Genomic DNA, 20,209 nt, shown 5'->3' on the forward strand with positions numbered 1-20,209 from the left:
AAAACGAGTTTCTTTAAAAGTGTTTTTGGAGTAATTGAACCTGATAATAGAATCGGGCATTCAGAAAGTACAAATCTATATGTAATATAGATCTTCACAGTTAGTAATTGCATTGTACAGCAACTGGTATAACAATGTGTATGTAAATGCGATAAATGCCTTGAGAATATGAGCAATGCTGAACGTGTTGGATTATTTCAACATGTCAATGAAGAAACAAAGATAAATCTTGTGTTGAGAAATAGAATTCTGTATTATAAACAGGAGAAAAAATTTATCTGTTGGAGAGATCTCCAATCAGTTTAGACTGAAGGGCCTGAAAGAAAAACATGTACGGACTTTGCATCGTCATTTTTTTCTTAATCAGGAGGACCCCAAATTTTCACAATTAGCTAAGGTCTTAAAGCGTGTGGACGTTTTTTTCGTGTCTTAAAAGTAAAGTTAATAGTATAAAAGAACATTAGAAAGTGTAAGAAATATCGAGTAACAGAGTACATAAACCTAAGAGAAAAAAAGTTTCATTTATTTTCACCCATTTCCAATATAAACTTTATTTTAAATTTTGTCTTAATTAAATTATAAATGAAATAGAATAAAACTTTACATTACACATAATAATGATCTTATTTAGTGATATAAATTAAATAGTAAGCAAGGTATCTACAAAATTGAATTATAACAACCGTCATTCATGACAAAGCTGCATTCAAGTGGTTAAAGAGCCGCAGTTTCCCAGCCAACCAGCGATTGGCACACGAGTGACACCGGGTGGAACGAAGCACTGTGCTAGGACAGTGCTGCCACTCAACTCTTGTAATGGCACAGGCTTGACACTGGGACGACACGCGTGTCACGGCACTATCAAAGCACCGCGAATAGCACAAGGGCGACACGGCAGTGCCAGTGACACGCGTGGCAGTGGCATAGACCGATATTTACTAATGGAGCAGCTGTTTCCATAAAAATCATAAACGAATATTAAAAATGACTAAACTAAGCAATTTATTTATTTCGATTCGAAAATAGATACACTGACACGAAAGAAAGATAGAAAAACTTCTTTTTATTATTTTCTATAAACTATAACTTAATACAGCGATTTTTTCAGAAAACTCGTTAATTACTTTATCGTAAAAATACATACACTTATTTTATAAATATTTTTTTCAACTCATCGTTAAAAATTCATCTAACAAAGGTATATTTTATATTTAATAATCCTTACAAACGATAAAACCATTTACCACAAGAATATATGTACCAAAGGAAAACAAATAATTACGTTCAATATTTTCACCTGAAAATTGTGATACGCTAGTAAAGTAAACGTAACTTAATTAGTTCAACATTTTATAAGTAAATGTATCATTTATTACATTTCCTTAAACAACCCAGACAACACAAGATAAGATGGTGGCGACACCATACCGGCACTGTAGCGACACTTCCGAGGAGTGTCAGCAGATCCGTAGTCATCTACGTCCGCACTGGTTAGCTAAAATGCCGGCACGCAGTGGCAGCACGTTCTAGTTACCAGCGTAACACGCGTGCGAATGACACTGCGCCAGCACCAGCGTGACACGCGTGTCATCGTTCCATTCAAAAATTTTTTCTGCATTGGCGTAGGCGTCACATTTGTTAATGGAGAACCACCTGTTATTCCGTACAAATTAAATACGTCAGAGTTTAGATATCCGCATACGAGTACTGACAGACGTTTTGATAGTTCTTTGCCAACATTTATAGTTACTGAGAGAGCCATATATATTTTTTCAATTCGTCAAATTCGAAAATTCATGCCAATAGAGAGTATTAAATACGATGGCAGCATATTGTTTAAGGAAATGTAATAAATGATACATTTACTTATAAAATGTTGAACTAATTAAGTTACGTTCACTTTACTAGCGTATCACAATTTTCAGGTGAAAATATTGAACGTAATTATTTGTTTTCCTTTGGTACATGTATTCTTGTGGTACATGGTTTTATCGTTTGTAGGAATTATTAAAAATAATATAACCCTCTGTTGCATGAATTTTTAACGATGTGTTGAAAAAAATATTTATAAAATAAGTATGTATTTTTACGATAAAGTAATTAACGTCTCTTCTAAAAAAAATCGCTGTATTGAGTTATAGTTTATAGAAAATAATAAAAAGAAGTTTTTCTATCTTTCTTTCATGTCATTTTAGAATCAAAATAAATAAATTGCTTAATTTAGTCATTTTCAATATTCGTTTATAATGTTTATGCAAACAGCTTCTTCATTGGTATATATTAGCCCACGCCACTGGCACGCGTGTCACTATGGTGAGCTGATAGTGTCATTGGCACGCCGTGTTGGCCTTCTGCTATATCGCCGTGCTTTGATAGTGCCGTGACACGCAGTGTCGCTCCAGTGCTAGCCCTGTGCTGTTACGAGAACTGAGAGGCAGCACCGTGCTAGCACAGTGCTTAGAGTTCCACCCGGTGCCATTGGCGCTACAATCGCTGGTTGTCTGGGAATATGCTGCCATCGTATTTAATACTCTCTATTGGCATGAATTTTTCTGACGAATTGAAAAAATATATATGGCTCTCTCAGTAACTATAAATGTAACTATAAATGGCAAAGAACTACCAAAACGTCTGTCAGTACTCGTATGCGGATATCTAAACTCTGACGTATTTAATTTGTACGGAATAACAGGTGGTTCCCCATTAACAAATGTGACGCCTACGCCAATGCAGAAAAAATTTTTGAATGGAACGATGACACGCGTGTCACGCTGGTGCTGGCGCAGTGTCATTCGCACGCGTGCTACGCTGGTGACTAGAACGTGCTGCCACTGCGTGCCGGCATTTTAGCTAACGAATGCGGACGTAGATGACTACGGATCTGCTGACACTCCTCGGAAGTGTCGCTACAGTGCCGGTATGGTGTCGCCACCATCTTATCTTGTGTTGTCTGGGTAGAGATGCGTAGAAAAGAAAAAAGTTAGGAACGTTTTCCGTTGAGGAAAACAAGAGCGTAGCGCTTTTCACAAACGCCATCTACTATATAGACTATAAAAGATAGGCTATAAAAGACTAATTTGTAAAAGCAGTAGAGAATAATAAACCGTGAATCGTGCCTCAACGATGCAAATTCCCAATCAATATGTCCCTTCAGAATACGGAATATCATCCATATTTTCTTGTACGCCAGAAGTGTGCCTTCCCTTGAAGAAGGTGGGACGATAATTGCATGTACAAGAAATATCCTACAAGTCCTTCCCTGATTTAAGCAAAAATTAAAAATTGAAAGACTGGAGAGCTGAAAATCGTCTAATCCTAAAAAATTCCCTCCCGTCGCATACGTGTCGTAATCACAGCCTTTGAAGATCTTATGTATTCTATGACGGAACATGTAATAATATAACACATTAATTAAAGAAAAACAAAGATGCATTTTAAATACAGGAAGATGACATAGTTACACAGTTTAATCGATTCGTTATATATAGGGTGGGGCAATAACTATTAATACTTCAGATATCTTCGAAACTATAAGTTTCACAGAGATTTTTGCTGATATAAAATTGCACAGTACAAAGTGGGTCCATCCGTTGGCGAAAATAGTTTTTTGTAAGTGGAGGTATGCCGGACATTTGAAGGTCACCGTTATATTTTTAAATGGATCGATATATTCTTTCTTCTGTAGTATCTATCGATAGAGAATCTTAAAACGAGTTCAACGACCTGTAACATGAAGCCACTGAAGGTCATAGAAAATAGAAGAAGGGGATAATACTTACGGTTTAGTAGTAAATGACGCATACGTTCATAGTAGGTGTTCAACGTGATGACCATCGCTGTCAGAACTTATTGACACATAGGCTGTAATAATTCGTTGTTGTGTACTTAGTACTTTTTTGTACAGTTTCTCTTTCAGTGTTTCCCACAGAAAGAAATCTAGACGTATTATGTCTGGTGAACGAGCTGGCCATGAAATTGGACCACCGCGTCCAATTTAATGATTTCCAAATTTTGCATCCACTTCCCTTCGCGCAATCAATTAATAATGTGCATTGTCGTACAAGTAAAGGTAGTTCTTCTAGCAAAAGACCCAATGTAAAATTAGCATTGATGTCATGAACGCGTCATAAATTCAGTGTTCGAAAACTCCACGTTTATTGCTGCTCGGCGTCGGTCGGAACAGACTGACCGATTTATCGATACTAATCTTATCATATTTAACTTATCCTGCAAACTATTAAAATGCCCTTCGAGCAGTATTTATTCACAGTGAAGTAAACAGTAAACATTACGCATTTCTCTATTGTTTACAATACGTATGTCTCATTTACTACCAAACCGTAAGTATTATCGCCTTTCTTTGCTTTCTATGACCTTCAATGGCTTCATGTTACAGGTCGGTGAACTCGTTTTAAGATGCTCTATAGTATTACGGAAGAAAAACCATACCGATTGTAAGAAATATCGGGTAACGGGGTGCACAGGCGGTCAACGAGGGCCGTGTGTATTTCCTTGCGGCATCGCCCTTCCTCGGGGCCTTGCCTAAACATACGAATGGGCCATGACGTTGAGAGTGTCCTCGAGGCTAGTACGAATGGCCTAAGAAGGCATTCTTGTACGAACCTTCGGGTGAACCAGGAATAAATACGCCCAGTAAACGTTGAGCAATCGAGTTTTTACTTTATTCTCATCTACATCTTACAAATCAGAAGCGGGATAAACCTTGCGACTCTGACGGACATAGTGTAGTGCGTGACAACATATTGTGAAGTTAAGTGAGTTAAATAGTAGTAATTATTACAATGGATCGCGCATCACTAAGCCGGGAGAGCGTAGCCCGAGATGACAGGAGGACTACCTCTGTCGAAGCGCGCCTTGGGAAATTGGAGGCAATGTTGGAGAAGTTTCTCCAACGGTCGCGTTCAAGATCCAAATCGCGTTCGCGAAGCCCGCGAAGACACGTTTCACGAATTAGATCGCGCAGCTCGCGCAGCCCGCGAAGACGCGATTCGCGCTCGCGTAGCCGACGGAGCGACGAGCATCGCATGGAGAGTATAACGACGAATGTCACCGCAATCCGCGCAACATTGCCCGGACGAATACGCCACGGCGACGAAAATCTCATCCCCGTGTACGACCCAGCGAAGGAGGACATGGCGATTGAAACCTGGCTTCGCCACGTGGACGAGCTCGCGAAGCAATACGGCTGGGATGATTCCAGCATAATGCGTTTAATCGCAACCAGGCTAAAGGGACACGCTCGTCAGTGGTACGACACAAGGATGCGTATCGCGACGACGTGGGCCGAAATAAAAGTATACTTAGTCGCCCAATTTCGACGAACGATACTGTTCTCACGGATGCTGCGAGAAGCAGACCTATATGAGGCGAAACCGGGGCAATCGCTTGGCGATTACTGTTTCCAAAAATTGAATTTAATCCGGCGATTAGACATCCAATTGAGCGACGAGAAGATCGTGGATATGATCATCTTTGGGATCCCCGACGGGACACTAGCCCGGACGGTGAGATCCGCGAAATACGCAGATTCCAACGAACTTTATGCGTCCATGTGCGCGATGTGGAAAATGCCTGGAAGAAAAGAAGGCAAAAAAATAAAAACGGACCGAGCAGCAAAGACCGCTGACAAGGACGAACCGAAGTTAAGTCGTTGTTATAACTGTGGCAAGGTGGGCCACATAGTGAAGGACTGTCGAAAACCGAAGATTCAATGTGCGGAATGTCACAAGTTTGGTCACCGCCGAGAGGATTGTTCCAGAAACGAGGTAAATGTCACGCAATATATTCACAATTCTAATATCTTCCAAATGTATATACGTGTTAACGGACATAAAGTAGAAAGTCTGGTGGATACGGGAAGCGCATGCATGTTAATTCATGCAAGTATCATCCAGAAATTAGTTATTAAAACCGAATTGGTGGACGACACGGTATTAAAGGGATTCACGGGTCAATCGGTAATTATTAACCGAATTGCGCCGATTACGGTAAAAATACAAAATGTAGTCGCGAACGTAAACTCCTTCGTTATTCCGGATCAATGCATGATGCACAACGCGATACTCGGAAGAGATTTTCTCCAGCAAGAACACGTTTTGATGTTGAAACGGGGAAATCGTTTAACGTTCAGCGATTTGAAAAACTGCAAGAGACCGCAGATAATCGCTGCGATGGATATTTGTACCGTCGAAGTATCGCCTACGTTAAATTTGGGAAACGTCGGGAACGAAGAGAGAAGATTATGCGTCGCGCTAATCGAAGAGTTTCGAGATTGTATTTCATCGCCGATGCGGGACCTCGGAAAGATGAATACCGTATCGTTGGAAATAAGATGTGTCACGGACGAACTGATAGCATATAATCCCTACCGTCTCGCCGAACCGGAAAAGAAAGTCGTTCGCCAAATTATTGCGGACTTATTACAGAACGGAATCATTAGAGAGTCCGATTCACCATACGCGAGTCCAATTACGCTCGTACGAAAGAAGACAGGAGATATTAGAATGTGCGTTGACTACCGTCGATTAAATGCAGTGACCATCAAGGATAAATATCCTTTGCCACTCATCGATGACCAGATCGATAGCTTGGGGGGCAATCGATATTTTACAGGACTTGATTTAGCGTCGGGCTATTATCAAGTTCCGGTCGCGGAAAATTCCATCGCGAAAACAGCATTCGTTACGAATCCTTGGACCTTTGAAAGGGACGATAGCGTTTCCATACTTGGACGACGTGATTATACCGTCGACGACAGTGGAAGAAGGAATCGACCGGCTACGGAAAGTATTGGAGGCTTTCCGAACACATGGTCTGACTCTTCGCCTAGAAAAATGTTCCTTTTTCAAACAAAAGATCGAGTACCTAGGACGGGAAATAAGCGAACAAGGGGTGAGGCCAGGTCAACGGAAGATCGACGCCGTTAAGGACATGTCACCACCCGAAAATGTAAAGCAGGTGCGCTAATTCTTGGGACTGGCAAGCTATTTTAGGAAATTTATTAAGAATTTCGCTGCACTTGTGGAGCCTCTGACGCGCCTAACCCGCAAGGACGTGCCGTGGCAATGGAGGGAAGAACAAAAGCAAGCCTTCCGTCAAGTAAAGGAAAAATTGACCACGTGACCAGTATTGCGTATTTGCAATCCAGCTCAACCCACCGAGTTGCATACGGATGCCAGTTCGATCGGCGTTGGAGCAATGCTGCTGCAACAACAGGAAGATGGGCAAATGGCAGTGATGGCATATTTCAGCAAACAGACGACAGCTGATCAGAGGTGTTACCACTCCTACGAGCTCGAGACGATGGCTGTTGTTTTCGCGTTGCGACATCTTAGAGTCTATCTGCTAGGGATCGACTTCACCGTAGTAAGCGACTGCAATGCCTTACGGACAACCTTTTCGAAGAAAGATTTATTGCCGCGCTTAGGTCGATGGTGGCTCGAAGTTCAAGAGTACACTTTTAAAATTATGTATCGGCCAGGGACGAAGATGGCACATGTGGATGCCCTTAGCCGAAACGGATTGTCGCCGCCCAAATGCAGGACGAACAATTGTCGCGCATCCGGACGATTCTCGCTAATAACGAGAAATCTCCCGAAGTAAAACACTATTTCAAGGAATACGTGTTAAAACGAGGTAAATTGTATAGATGTTTACCTAATGGTAAATTAGCATGGGTTGTTCCGAAGAATGCAAGATTGCAGATCTGTAGATTATGTCATGACGAAGCTGGACATTTGAGTTCGGAGAAAACTCTGGAACGGATTCAGCGAAATTATTGGTTTGCCAATATGCGACGCTTCGTGGATAAATATGTGAAAGCATGTTTAACCCTTTTAGCACCGAGCGCCTGGAGCGTGCCTAGGCGAAGAATACCGGGCCAAATCGACGAATTTGTAGAGGTTTGCGAAAATGCTCGTAAAAACGAAAGTAGGCGTGATATTTACAAAATTCAAAAAGCAGTATACTGCGAAATGAATGGAGAATAAATTGATATCAATGGTGTTTCGATATTTGTTGAAAATCATAACAATAACATAAATATAAGACATTATAAAAATCGTACAAAGTAATTTCACATTTTCAAAACATAATTGCACATATAAAAAATCATCGTTTGGTCATCGTTTTATATAAATCAGATAGTATAGTGTATAGACACTGCATTTTGCAATAATTTGCAATAAAATAGCGGAAGTCGGATAACAAAACGAAAGGATAACGCTATGATGCACGGCAAGCGTCAGACAGGTCTTACTACACAAATGGATCGTAAATTTTTTTTTTCTTTTTTTTTTTTTCTAAAAGGTAGCAACAAAACTGACATTATTTCCTGCTTCTAATTGTATCTCTATGAAAACGTTGACGGTTTTTGAATACTGACTGCACGTTAGAAGTATCAAGAAAGACTGAAAAAGATTTTATGTTCGCCGAATCAATGCACGGATGCCACTTGAGTTCTCCGATAATTATTATAAACATCGTAAAGATTGTGATTAGTATATAGAGAATAGTATAGAGAAACTATTTCGTGTCGACGGATATGCAAGGGATATCCCGTGTCCCGTCTCTACCTCACCACGCTCACATATACAAAGCGCTCGGCACTAATCAGTATAAGATATAACAAAAAGTTAAGTGAAATAAACATTTATTCACTTGCATTGCATCGTATTTGAACCATATTAACATTTTATAAAGTTATTTTGAGACAGAGATCTCTTATGATGAGTATAATAAGGCTCCAACGGAGGCGCAACGATATATCGTCGTTGGTATTTCTGGCAAGTCCACCGAACGACGATATATCGTCGTTCGGTGCTAAAAGGGTTAAGCTGTGCATACTATAAGCACACCACGGGCAAAAAGCAGTGCAAGCTAAATATAATAGAAAAGATACCGACTCCGTTTCACACCCTACACATCGACCACGTAGGACCCTTCGAAACGAGTCGGAAAGGAAACAAATACCTGCTCGTAATAGTAGACGCTTTTACGAAATTTACCATCGTGGAACCGGTAAAGGATCAGAAGACCCGGCATACGAAGAAGGTCCTGATGAACCTTATGCATCTGTTCGGTGTGCCAACGAGGATTATAAGTGATCGTGGAACAAGTTTCACATCACGGAGATTCGCAACGTTATGCCAAACGTACGGGATCAAACAATATTAAATGCGGTGGCTACACCAAGAGCAAACGGACAGTGCGAGCGTTATAATAAGACCATTGTTGACGCTCTGGCGACAAGTGCCGCAGTTCAAGATCCACAGGACTGGGACACGCAGGTCAAGAAGGTGCAAAGTGCGATAAACACTATGCACAACAAGAGCATCAACACGACAACGATGAAAGCGTTGATCGGGTGTGATGCGAAGACAATGGCAGAAGGAACCGTATTGAATGCTATACGGGAAGAAATGGATCGACTAGATCTGGCTACGTTGAGAGCAGAAATCAGTCGACACATCTCTCATGAGCAGAAGATGCAGAAGGAGCGGTATGACCGGACGCGAAGGGAAGCTCGCAGGTACACCGTGGACGAGTTGGTGCTGGTGCAAGTGACCAGTGAACCCTCGACGGGGAGTAGCCGCAAGCTGCTACCGAAATACAAGGGACCTTTTCGGATAAGAATGGTATTACCCAATGATCGGTATGAAGTGGAAGATCTGAGAGAAGGCTCGAGACGACTGCGAACCGTCGTTGCAGCCGACCGGATCAAGCCATGGATTACGATCCAAGGGGATGACCACGACGATTAGATCATTATTGTTTAATGTAGTTTATGATAGAAGGTCCTTTGTTTAATGTAGTTTATGATAGAAGGTCCACTGCTTTACAAATTGAATATTATCTCATGTATTTTCAATTGTGTTCGCAGAAAGGAAAAGAGAAGCCCAAGGCGTAAGGCTTTGGCAAACGAATAGCCGTTTTGCCCGACGACCAGGCAAGACATTCCAACGTGCGAAGGCAATGGCTTTTGTGGCGGACGGACTTAACAACACCCTTCCACGACGGGTTCGATAGAGATGACCGGCCAGGGAAGGAGGACGCAAAGTGCGTCACGACACGAGGTGTGTTAAGATGCCCAGCATGGGTACAGATGTACCCTAGGCAACAATCGTTGGTGGATGCACGGCATACCATCAAGGTTAACACCGAACCGGTCGGACACGATGTATGTCTCAGGCAGGGTGGTGGCCGGTAAGGGATGCAGAGTGCATCTCGTACCGATGAGAGACGTACCCTAGATGGTAACCGTTGATGGGTGCAATGGCATACCATCAAGGTAAACACCGAACCAGACGGATACAAAGAGTATCTCAGGCAGGGTGGTGGCCAGGTAGGGGTACGAAGTGCGTCTCGTCCAGATAAGGGATACGATGGTATCCATCATCGGTTACAATGATAAGACGGTATCGTGACACGATGACAGTAGTTTAAGTTTATTTATTATGTAAAGTCTGAAGGCAGACCTAAACGTCAGTATGGCCGAATGTAAGAAATATCGGGTAACAGGGTGCACGGGCGGTCAACGAGGGCCGTGTGCATTTCCCTGCGGCATCGCCCCACTCCGGGGCCTTGTCTAAACATACGAATGGGCCATGACGTTGAGGGTGTCCTCGAGGCTAGTACGAATGGCCTAAGAAGGCATTCTTGTACGAACCTTCGGGTGAACCAGGAATAAATACGCCCAGTAAACGTTGAGCAATCGAGTTTTTACTTTATTCTCATCTACATCTTACACTGCCAAGTACGAAATATCTCGTAGTTTGCGCTACAACTTCAGATTGATTATAGTTGGAATAAATTTATAGCCACTTCAGTTAGGATTTATTAGAAAGGATGTAAATGAATAAATGTCATTTCAGTTCTATATCTGTGACTTAATATTTAGATTTTGTGAAATCCCATGTTTTCTTTAAAATAAAATTTTGGTACCCAGAGTAAGACGCTCTAAATTTGCCTGGCAGTGAATGGATTAACTCTAGGTTTACTGAGAAAACTTTTGATTAATTTTTTCCAAGAAAATTATTGCCGTATTTTATGAGAATATTTTAATTACTTTTTACTTACATTTATAAGACATATAATCACAAATTTAATCTCTAATCGAATTAAAATATACTCATAAAATACGGCAATAAGTTCCTTGAGGAAAAGTAACCAAAAGTTTTTTCAGAGGAGTCAAAATGATCTCTTGGTAAACCTAGTGTTAAACACCAGGCGACGAAGATATTACCCTTCCTCTTCTGGAAAACGTTCTTCTATAAAGATAATCTGCCAGTTACATTATACTTTCAATTCCACAAAAATCATTCTCAAATGGGAATTCTTATAGAAGTAGCGGATGGCGCCTTCGCATCACTTGATTTCCTTTTAACTTTATCAATTTCTAATTTTCTCCTATGCTCAGCCTAATTCTATGTTCTCGCCTCTTCAGCTTACAATTTCAGGAAATAAGAAGTTGTACACGATTTCAATCTGTTGCACATAGTAAAAACATTTTACGTAGCTATGTAAACTTGCTTTAGCTATGTAAACGTAGCTATGTAAAAATGCTTTATGAAAATACAAGTGTTATTAGTATGGTATTATACAATAAATATAAATCATCTTCGTTCTCTCTTTATACTGTGGCGGCCCTTCGACACTCGCCACTAGAGGGATACCGACAGTTTTCCGAAAGTGTACATTTCCTTCTCCGTTTCAATATATACAACTCCTTGACCTGTCCCTAATATCCCCGCGTCTAAGGCGGGGCCTGTTAGGTAACCACACTGATGAGTCCACTAGCAGGCCCAGGACAAAACGTTCTTCCCTCTCTTTTCCTTTCTTCTCTCCTCTTTCACTCGCAGCAAAACAGTTTTGGTTAAAAAAAAATTTGATGAAATATTTTGTATCGTAAATTATTAAAATTACAATCTCTTATTATTTAAATAATAATATATTTATTTATTCGTATTATTTCCTGCATATTTCACACAGGGATTCCATATAGATTTTCATTGTTTCCTCTTCTTTTTATGTTCCTCGTAATGTTTTATTCTATTTTCCAAACTTTCTGCAAAAAAAGAGAACACCGAACTACTATTCGCACCATTGGGAAATTTGAAATGAAAGATATTAGTGAGAAGACGGCTAACCACAAGTGGCTCGTTTCATTAAAGGTTGATACACTTTGGGTTGTACACCGAGCAATAACAAATCAATTTGGCACGATATATCTCCGTGGTCAATCTCATCTTCTAAATTTGACAGCATATCTTCAACCATAACTGATCTGTTCAAATAAGAAAAATATTCATTAGAGACTCGTACAAAATATACGTACCTAGACATTAAAAATACAAAAGCCATGGATTGAAAAGTGCATTAATGATATCGTTTTGCTGTTGACTGTCCAATAATATTAGTAAGAAAAGTTGCCTGTCCAATAATGAAGAGAAGGATTGTTGACAATTTTATTACATTTAATAACACAATTTATCAGACTTATACGTACTTTACCGTATTCAAGGTCCACTCTTTTTGCAAAAGTTTGATTGTATTCATCAATTCGGCTTTATCAGTATACCATTCCTTCGTTTCAAATTCGCAATACCAAAGATTCAGTGGTACTGCATGAGCTAAATTGTATTGTGGCTTCCTGGGACATTTCGCAATATCTAGAAGTTCTAAAATAACTTCAGGCTTCTCTTTTTCTTGGCCAATAAGAAACAACACGCCCATTAAGCAACGAATTTGGTGCCACAAAAATGCTTGACTCGTTATAATCATTTCACATATATCATATTCTGTAATTAAATGTGCGGTACATGTATTATTTAATTACATAGAATATGGTATCACGGCACTTGATTAAACGTAATATTTTTGAAATTAATATATTTATTCTATTTTAAATGAAGATTACATGATGCAAGAACAAGTACTGTAGAGGGAATAATTAATAATTAATAACAATGGTGGTAGTTTCAGAGGACATAATTCCAAAATATAACTTCTCCCACTAACTTTAACGCTTTCGGAGATATTATACCAAAAGTCCTAATATTAAACGTTACTATATGTATCTATTACACGTATACATTTAAGATACACGTGTAGTTGATACATTTACATTTTAATTCATGGACATACGGATACGGAAATACACGTGTATCACAATACGTACACGATTTCACGAAAAAGGAGAAGGAAAAAAAAACTATTCGTATTCGTGTTTGTGCACTTCAAATGACCTTATAATTTGCATTAAATTATCTGTTATATATTCTCGTCCCTTATGTTACGACGTAAAAACCAACCTCAGGTGCTGTTTGTAAAAAACACGGGCGTGCACGGAACCCTGATAAATCACAGTCCGACAAAGGAAAAAAAAATGTATACTTTAGAAATCCCTACAACTCCGTTCGACTAAGATAGTTTATTGCTTGAACCTGATTAATTCGAAATCCTATGGTGTTGGTAAAAAAGAAAGCTAGCAATACGAAGCTATGCATAGGTGATCGTGAAATAAATGGAAAGGTATTTAAGGATCAATGGATAAATGGAAGGTATTTTTCACTACCCTCGATTTACAAAACGTAATAGAAGAGAACGAACGATACAAATTTAAATATACTCCATTCGGTCTCTGTAATTCTCCTGCAGTTTTTCAGAACTTAATTTTCAAAGAACTAATCAATCAAAAAATAACACTTTAACTTACATAAAAACGCTTTCGCGAGCTAATTAACACAGCCGAACAGTTCGGTTTAAATAGAAATTGGCAAAAGTGTAATTTTCTAAAATCAACGATAATACATATTCGAAGTAAGTGTTCTGAGTTTGACAGTTTACCTTCGAAAGTTCAAAACGAATTACTCCTCGATAGCACGGCATGTCAAAAGATTTATCAGCCGAGGTATGCGACGAATACCAAACCAATGTTGAAAATATAGAAGAGGGGAGTGGTTACGAAATTACACACGGATGCTTCGATGCATGGATTTCGTGCAATATGTTTACAGCGAAACGAGTGAGTGCGATAATAGTTTTCATCTCATATAAATTGAAAGTTTACCTAATTGGCATACCATTTAAAACAGTCAGGCTATTCAATACGAGATAGAACACAGACCAGGTGAAAACATGGTTCATGGCGATGCATTTAATCGGAATCCGTTACCAACGTGTATGGTTGTAGATGAAAGTGAGGGAGGTGTGGAACGAGAATTGGTAAAGCGCAATATAGCGATATCGATCGAAATCAGCTGCTGAAGGTATAAGAAAAAGCTGGCGTCGAAGCGCTCGAGGGTGCCGCTTCGCTTTCGTCACCTTCAAGCCGAGCGAAAAAGGGAAAACGATAGACGCTAAGGGAGTGTCATAAATTCTTCCTGAGGACATTGAAGCAGTAACATGGAGACAATCTAGCTCTTTCAGTGCCGAGCGAAAGTATCGTATCAATACAAAGAATACCGGCCAATTTGACGAATTTGCAAAGGTTTGGGAAAGAGCTCATAAAAACCAAACTAAAAATTATACCTGCAAAATTCAAAAAACAGTATATTACGAAATAAAAAAAGAATAAAATAATGTCGATTGTATTTTAATATTTGTTGAAAAGTCAATATAAAACATGATGGAAAACGTAGAAACAAGTTTCTCTTTTTTGCAAAGAATATTCACAAGAACAATCAGCATTTGATGACAGTTTTGTGTAGATCACGTGATATGAAATATAAATATTACATTTTCAAACATTCTTAATAAAATAATTAATAACGGACTTTAGAATTAAAGAATAAAAATTTTAGTATTATTATAAATATTTATATTTAATTTTCTAGCTATTGCTTCCTGATACAACATGTTGCGATTACGGTCCCAAGGAACTATCTCGTGTTGAATTTTTCTACCTTTTCGTTCCAACATATACGTGCCTCGGCACCAACCAGCATAGAATATAACAAATAGTTAAACCCAAAAACAATTTTTTTAATTCTTTTCCAATGAAATTAGACCATTTAGAACGTTTTATGAATTTATTTTGGCGAGTTCAACATTCGTATCCTTCAATAGTAAACTAGCGCTTCTGCGTACACATACAACAAACGTCATAAATTTAGTGGCAATAAAATTAACGCAATTAGGTCTATGATTGAAATTAGCTACCAAGTATTTAAGGCCTTATCAGGTTACAAAAACTTCACGCAACGACAGATACCTAGTGCAAAAAATCGGTGATCAAGAAAGACCAATTCCGACTTCAACATCAACATACACACGAAACTCGATATGGGTTGATAATGGAAATAACGACGAAAGTGTTGGTGAAAGTTCCACATCTCCGATGAATTATTCAATTGATCAGGCACGGTGGATCCGGTTACGTAATTCTTTTAAGTCGAATCCATCTTTAACCATCAAGTGTCGAAAACAAAATGAGGTGAAGTCTTGTTATGCATGTACCACGTCGGTACTCTTTCTGTCAAAGACATATTATCCAAGTACTGTTGTAAGGTATTAAGAACAACAAGAAGTTAAGAACTTGAAGTAAAGATTGCATGCGATGGAAACCAAGTAAGTTAATCATAACACTAGCAAACAAGAATATTTATATCTCAAAAACAGTTGACCTTTCGACCTATGACTTATACTATAACTATTATTAAGACTTTTTTACTCTGTATAGTGTGTTCTATGTACCATATAAATATTGAATAGTTTTTTTTTTAACACCCTATGTATGTATTTATGACCTGAAATAGGAAAAGAGGTCTAGTAAACAGATCCGAGGAATTAATTTTCAGATTTATGTTGTTTTGAGTAAGAAAAAAATACCGTTTTTGATTAAAATTAATCACAAAGCAAGTACTAACTTAAAAGAAAAAAAAAAGGGAAGCATATATTTTATCGAAATTTTATTTTCTCTTTAAAATTATACAAATATTACAAAAGTACTATGCATATTATGCATTAATTAATTTTCATTGGTTTTCCTCTTTTCCTTTAGCTTCAGATTCAACTTTTCTTTTTAGATTTCAACTTCGCTTCTACAAAGTCTTTTTTAAAGCTTTGATATGTCATTTAACAAAATCTTTGAATAATGTCATAAAAATACTAAGTCTTTTTCAGAATTAAATTCTTCCTTTCATTGATCAGATCGTAATATTCTATAATGTTTTGTAATCTTTTAAAATATAACAATTAAAATTGCTTCCAATTGTACCATTCTATATAAAAACTGGAGACAACACGTTGTGCCTGTTGTCTGATGACCATTGAATATGTTCAAGGAAATCATTGAATGTATCACAATCCGAATTACTGAATTTTAACTTAATCTAAATTTTCAAACTAAACTGAATTTTATATACTCTATTATGAGGAAATTATTATTTCTTTTTTTCAAAAAGATGTCATAATGTAAAATTGATCGTACCATTTTTTCTGTCCTAACTAATTGATTGTACGAAATGGTTACATGGACCAACTGGTTTCACTATTCTGAAATTCATAACAAAGTATACTTCAAATGCATCTTTTGTCGATACTGTTTAACTCATCTACAAGATAATTTATTTAAATTCTGTTTTTCTTATTACTATTTTGTTACTGTTTTACTTATTATTATTATTTAAAATATGCAGAAACCACTGTACGGGACTATATAACTGATGCTTTGGGTAAAGTTGAATAAAAACAGTTTTAATGTAGAGTCATTCTCCAATACAGATTTCTTATATCATAACTGATAGTATTTTTTCATTTTCATTCTTGTATTAAATAGTGAGGGTGTACTACATTTAATTTGACTTTTTTCTTTTAAATATTCAAGTTAACAGTTTGATAAATTAATATTAAACTTACATCGGGTTTTTTTACACAAATCATGAGCAGGATGTGGTGTAGCACTGAATGAAATATATTTATTCTACAGATTTTTGAAATTTAAACAGCTGTTTCCCAAAAGTTTATTGTTGAACCTCTAAGTTTCTTTTCTGGTTTCAAGAAAGAAGTTGTCCATAACCGCAGAGTAATGAAGATGAATAACAGTTGTAAAGGAAATAATATATACAGTATATTATATATACTACTTATACTATAATGTATACATATAGTATACTATTGTATATACAATATACAATGTGTATGAAACATACAACAAACAATGTTTTTAAAATCCGAACAATAATTGCAATATACTTAAATAGTACAGATATAATAGTTACCTGAGATGTTCTTAAAATTTTTACGGTACAGACATACTTTTGCATCAATAATTTTCCTTGTGTAATTAATAACACCATTGGTAACATCCATTTTACAAATATTTCGAAAATCATGTTCTCCTATAGTATATTTAATAGCTTTATCCATAGCTACAATATTCAAGTTCGCTCTTGGAAAAAAATACTTGTACATACGACTTCTACAATTAAATCTTGCTGAAAAATCAGCAGATACTGGACACCAAGCAATGCATCTTATATTAGAAGGGAGCAGTCTGTTTAATATCTTGCAATATGGTAGCTCATCTTCCAATTTATGTTGATCTTCTGCTTTTAACTTGCTTCTTATATCCAAAGATATCACTTGCGAAAATGAGCTGACACCTTTGTCTGTTCTACCACATCTATGATAATTTGACTTTTCACGTGACTCTATACAACAACTTTTTGTTAATGCTGCAAACAGATACTGCTCTATTGTATTATCAATACTTTCTTGTACAACATAACCATTATAATTCCACCCAAGATAATAGAATTTCAGGAGAATATGTCTTGTGTTACACCTACAATTACAATGGTTTATACTAATATTATCAGTATTATCAAAATAATAACTATAATTCTTTCAATTAATTACAGATATATTTACGTACTTTGAAAAATCAAACTGTTTTTGCGATTTAAAACTATCTTCAAGCTGTGTTTTGTCATCTTTCTTGTTAGTGATTGCTTTCAATTGCTTGTTTCTCTCTTCTAGTTGTATTATTTTTTCTATTAATTCCTAATATAAACATATTTGGTGTTTAACAGATATACAGTAACTATATTTCTACCATTAGGATCCAAACGTTTAAGTAATAATTTTGCAGTTGAAAATACTTAAGTAGAATTCAATTTAATTTATCCTACAAAAACGTAGTAATTTATATTCACAAATATACATTATTTTGCTTTTGAAGGTTTACTTTCGTAATACTGAATATACGGTTCCTAAATTACTAATATAGAAACAATGAATCTTGATAATTTTTGTTAGATATTTAATAATAAAATATACAATTTTTGTCCTTAAGCAAAAATTTTACTACCTACCAAATTTGTCACTTCAATATTATAGTATTACACAATTTTATTAATTCATAATATCCAAATTCATTTTTGTAAAAAACATAGGTATTACACTATAACTAATTGATATAACAAATATGCATGAGTGCTCTCAGCCCATAAATTACTTATATATTATATGTATACTTACATATAACTACATGTACTGTGATGATTGCCTAATAAGAAATTAGGATGACAGCAGATGGAGTCATATCTATTTGAATAATTATTTGCGATTGTTTACAAACAAATACATACATATATATGTATATTTTAATAAAGCAAATTTAGAATAAATGTTTGCATGTATGGAATGCTTTCAGTATGGGTAAGAGAACATTTGACATCTCAAAGTAATACTGATAATATAGTGCTTCAACCATTTTGTTATTAATTAATTACTAGATACGTGAAATGTAATTTCTGCACTTGCGATATCATATGAAATTATCATATTACTAAAATTATTATTCTGTTTTACGAGCACCATCAATTTAGATCAATAAAATTATTATTTAACTTCAAACCAAACGCCTGATGGTTCATAATAAAGCAAGTTTGTATCTTAAGTGCATTACCAGTATAATATATATAATAATAAATGCTTATGCCTTATTTTTAGAATATCAATGAACATAAATATCGTATTTCCTTTTTCCCTTCTATAGCAAGCTTCCCTTTAAATATTCTAACATATATTTACGTTACATACATTTACGATGTAATAAGATCAAGCTTGTTGTGAGACTTTTATATTTTAATTCTTAAAGTGCATAGATCCATTATCTTTCATTATTCATTCATAATCTATATATTGTAATTTTCATGATAGCGATAACCAAGTATGAAATTATTTGCTATGACTCAAAAAAGATTAAGAGAATTTTTTAATATATTAAAAAGGTGGAACCAAGCGATCACTGTTCTACTTAACCTGTTAAATAATCTTAGTAAATAATTTGTCTTCAAATTATTCTATGCAATTAAATTAATTATATATATTTACCGATTTACTAAGTAGTTGAAGTTCATCTCTCTGTAATATTTCTTGCTTCTTCCTTTTACACGTGATTGACATAGTTTTACACTTTCATATGATAACAAAAAATATTTACAGAAAATTGAAAAAGAAGTAATAAATTATAGACAAATTTAAAGCTTATCAGTTTGATACAATCATATGTATGATCATATACCAAATATAGTATAGTTGTACATAACCTCAAACAAGAAAAGTTTCTTATGAAGAAGACAGTATACTACAGAAGGAATATACAATTTCAACTGGTATGAATATCGTTATACGAACAACGATATATACCAAAATTTATTTATGATACTATATACTTAAAAAGTTCATTTTTAACAAAATGTAATGCGTTTTGATAAACCTCATTTCCTTTTCTTTCTGAGAGTAAACATTACAACTAAACATTTCTATTATTCCTGCGAGCTTTTGATATTTAGTCATTTTATTCATTTTGACAAGCTGAATACGAGTACAATACGGGTATGGGTTGCATTTCCAAGATATTCATAAAAGACCGCCCTACCAACACACTGAAATCTATCTTTATGTGTGCATGTCGCATATGTGAAACAGTTGCACGTATAAAATAGCCTCGTCTAATGCATTTCTGGGAAGTTTTGAAGATATTTTTTATTAGATTAAGGTTCGATTATGTTCTAAATTATAAACGCTCTACGAGGGCTAAAGTTGTATTACCAATTGTTCTAGCAGCTTCAACTTGTACCAAATCTTGTACTTTAAGAATCTCTATCTAATGAAATTATATTATGTAAACATCTGTACAGATACAATAACAAATTTTATTTAACATACAGAAATAATTAGA

The 20,209-nt window shown here is 36.4% G+C and overlaps 3 protein-coding genes across 4 annotated transcripts in view; 2 read left to right on the top strand and 1 right to left on the bottom strand.

The window, feature by feature from the left end:
* The window catches only part of LOC143427895 (B-cell receptor-associated protein 31-like), a 71,370-nt gene that overhangs the window by 14,596 nt on the left and 36,565 nt on the right, over positions 1-20,209 (top strand). The gene's annotated exons all lie outside the window — the stretch shown is intronic.
* On the top strand, positions 4,803-6,947 carry LOC143427834 (uncharacterized). The gene has a single exon (XM_076902302.1). It carries the CDS (start codon positions 4,803-4,805, stop codon positions 6,945-6,947), a length of 2,145 nt encoding a protein of 714 aa, XP_076758417.1.
* LOC143427890 (tRNA pseudouridine(38/39) synthase) lies at positions 12,021-19,508 on the bottom strand. The gene is made up of 6 exons (XM_076902389.1): positions 19,360-19,508; positions 17,897-18,024; positions 17,241-17,806; positions 12,527-12,818; positions 12,168-12,304; positions 12,021-12,085 (listed from the first exon to the last, which is right to left on the bottom strand). The coding sequence occupies exons 1-6, from the start codon at positions 19,429-19,431 to the stop codon at positions 12,027-12,029; spliced, it is 1,254 nt and encodes a 417-aa protein (XP_076758504.1). The 5' UTR covers positions 19,432-19,508; the 3' UTR covers positions 12,021-12,026.

This window comes from Xylocopa sonorina, chromosome 10 (assembly GCF_050948175.1).
Source record: "Xylocopa sonorina isolate GNS202 chromosome 10, iyXylSono1_principal, whole genome shotgun sequence".
Taxonomy (NCBI): Eukaryota; Metazoa; Arthropoda; class Insecta; order Hymenoptera; family Apidae; genus Xylocopa; species Xylocopa sonorina.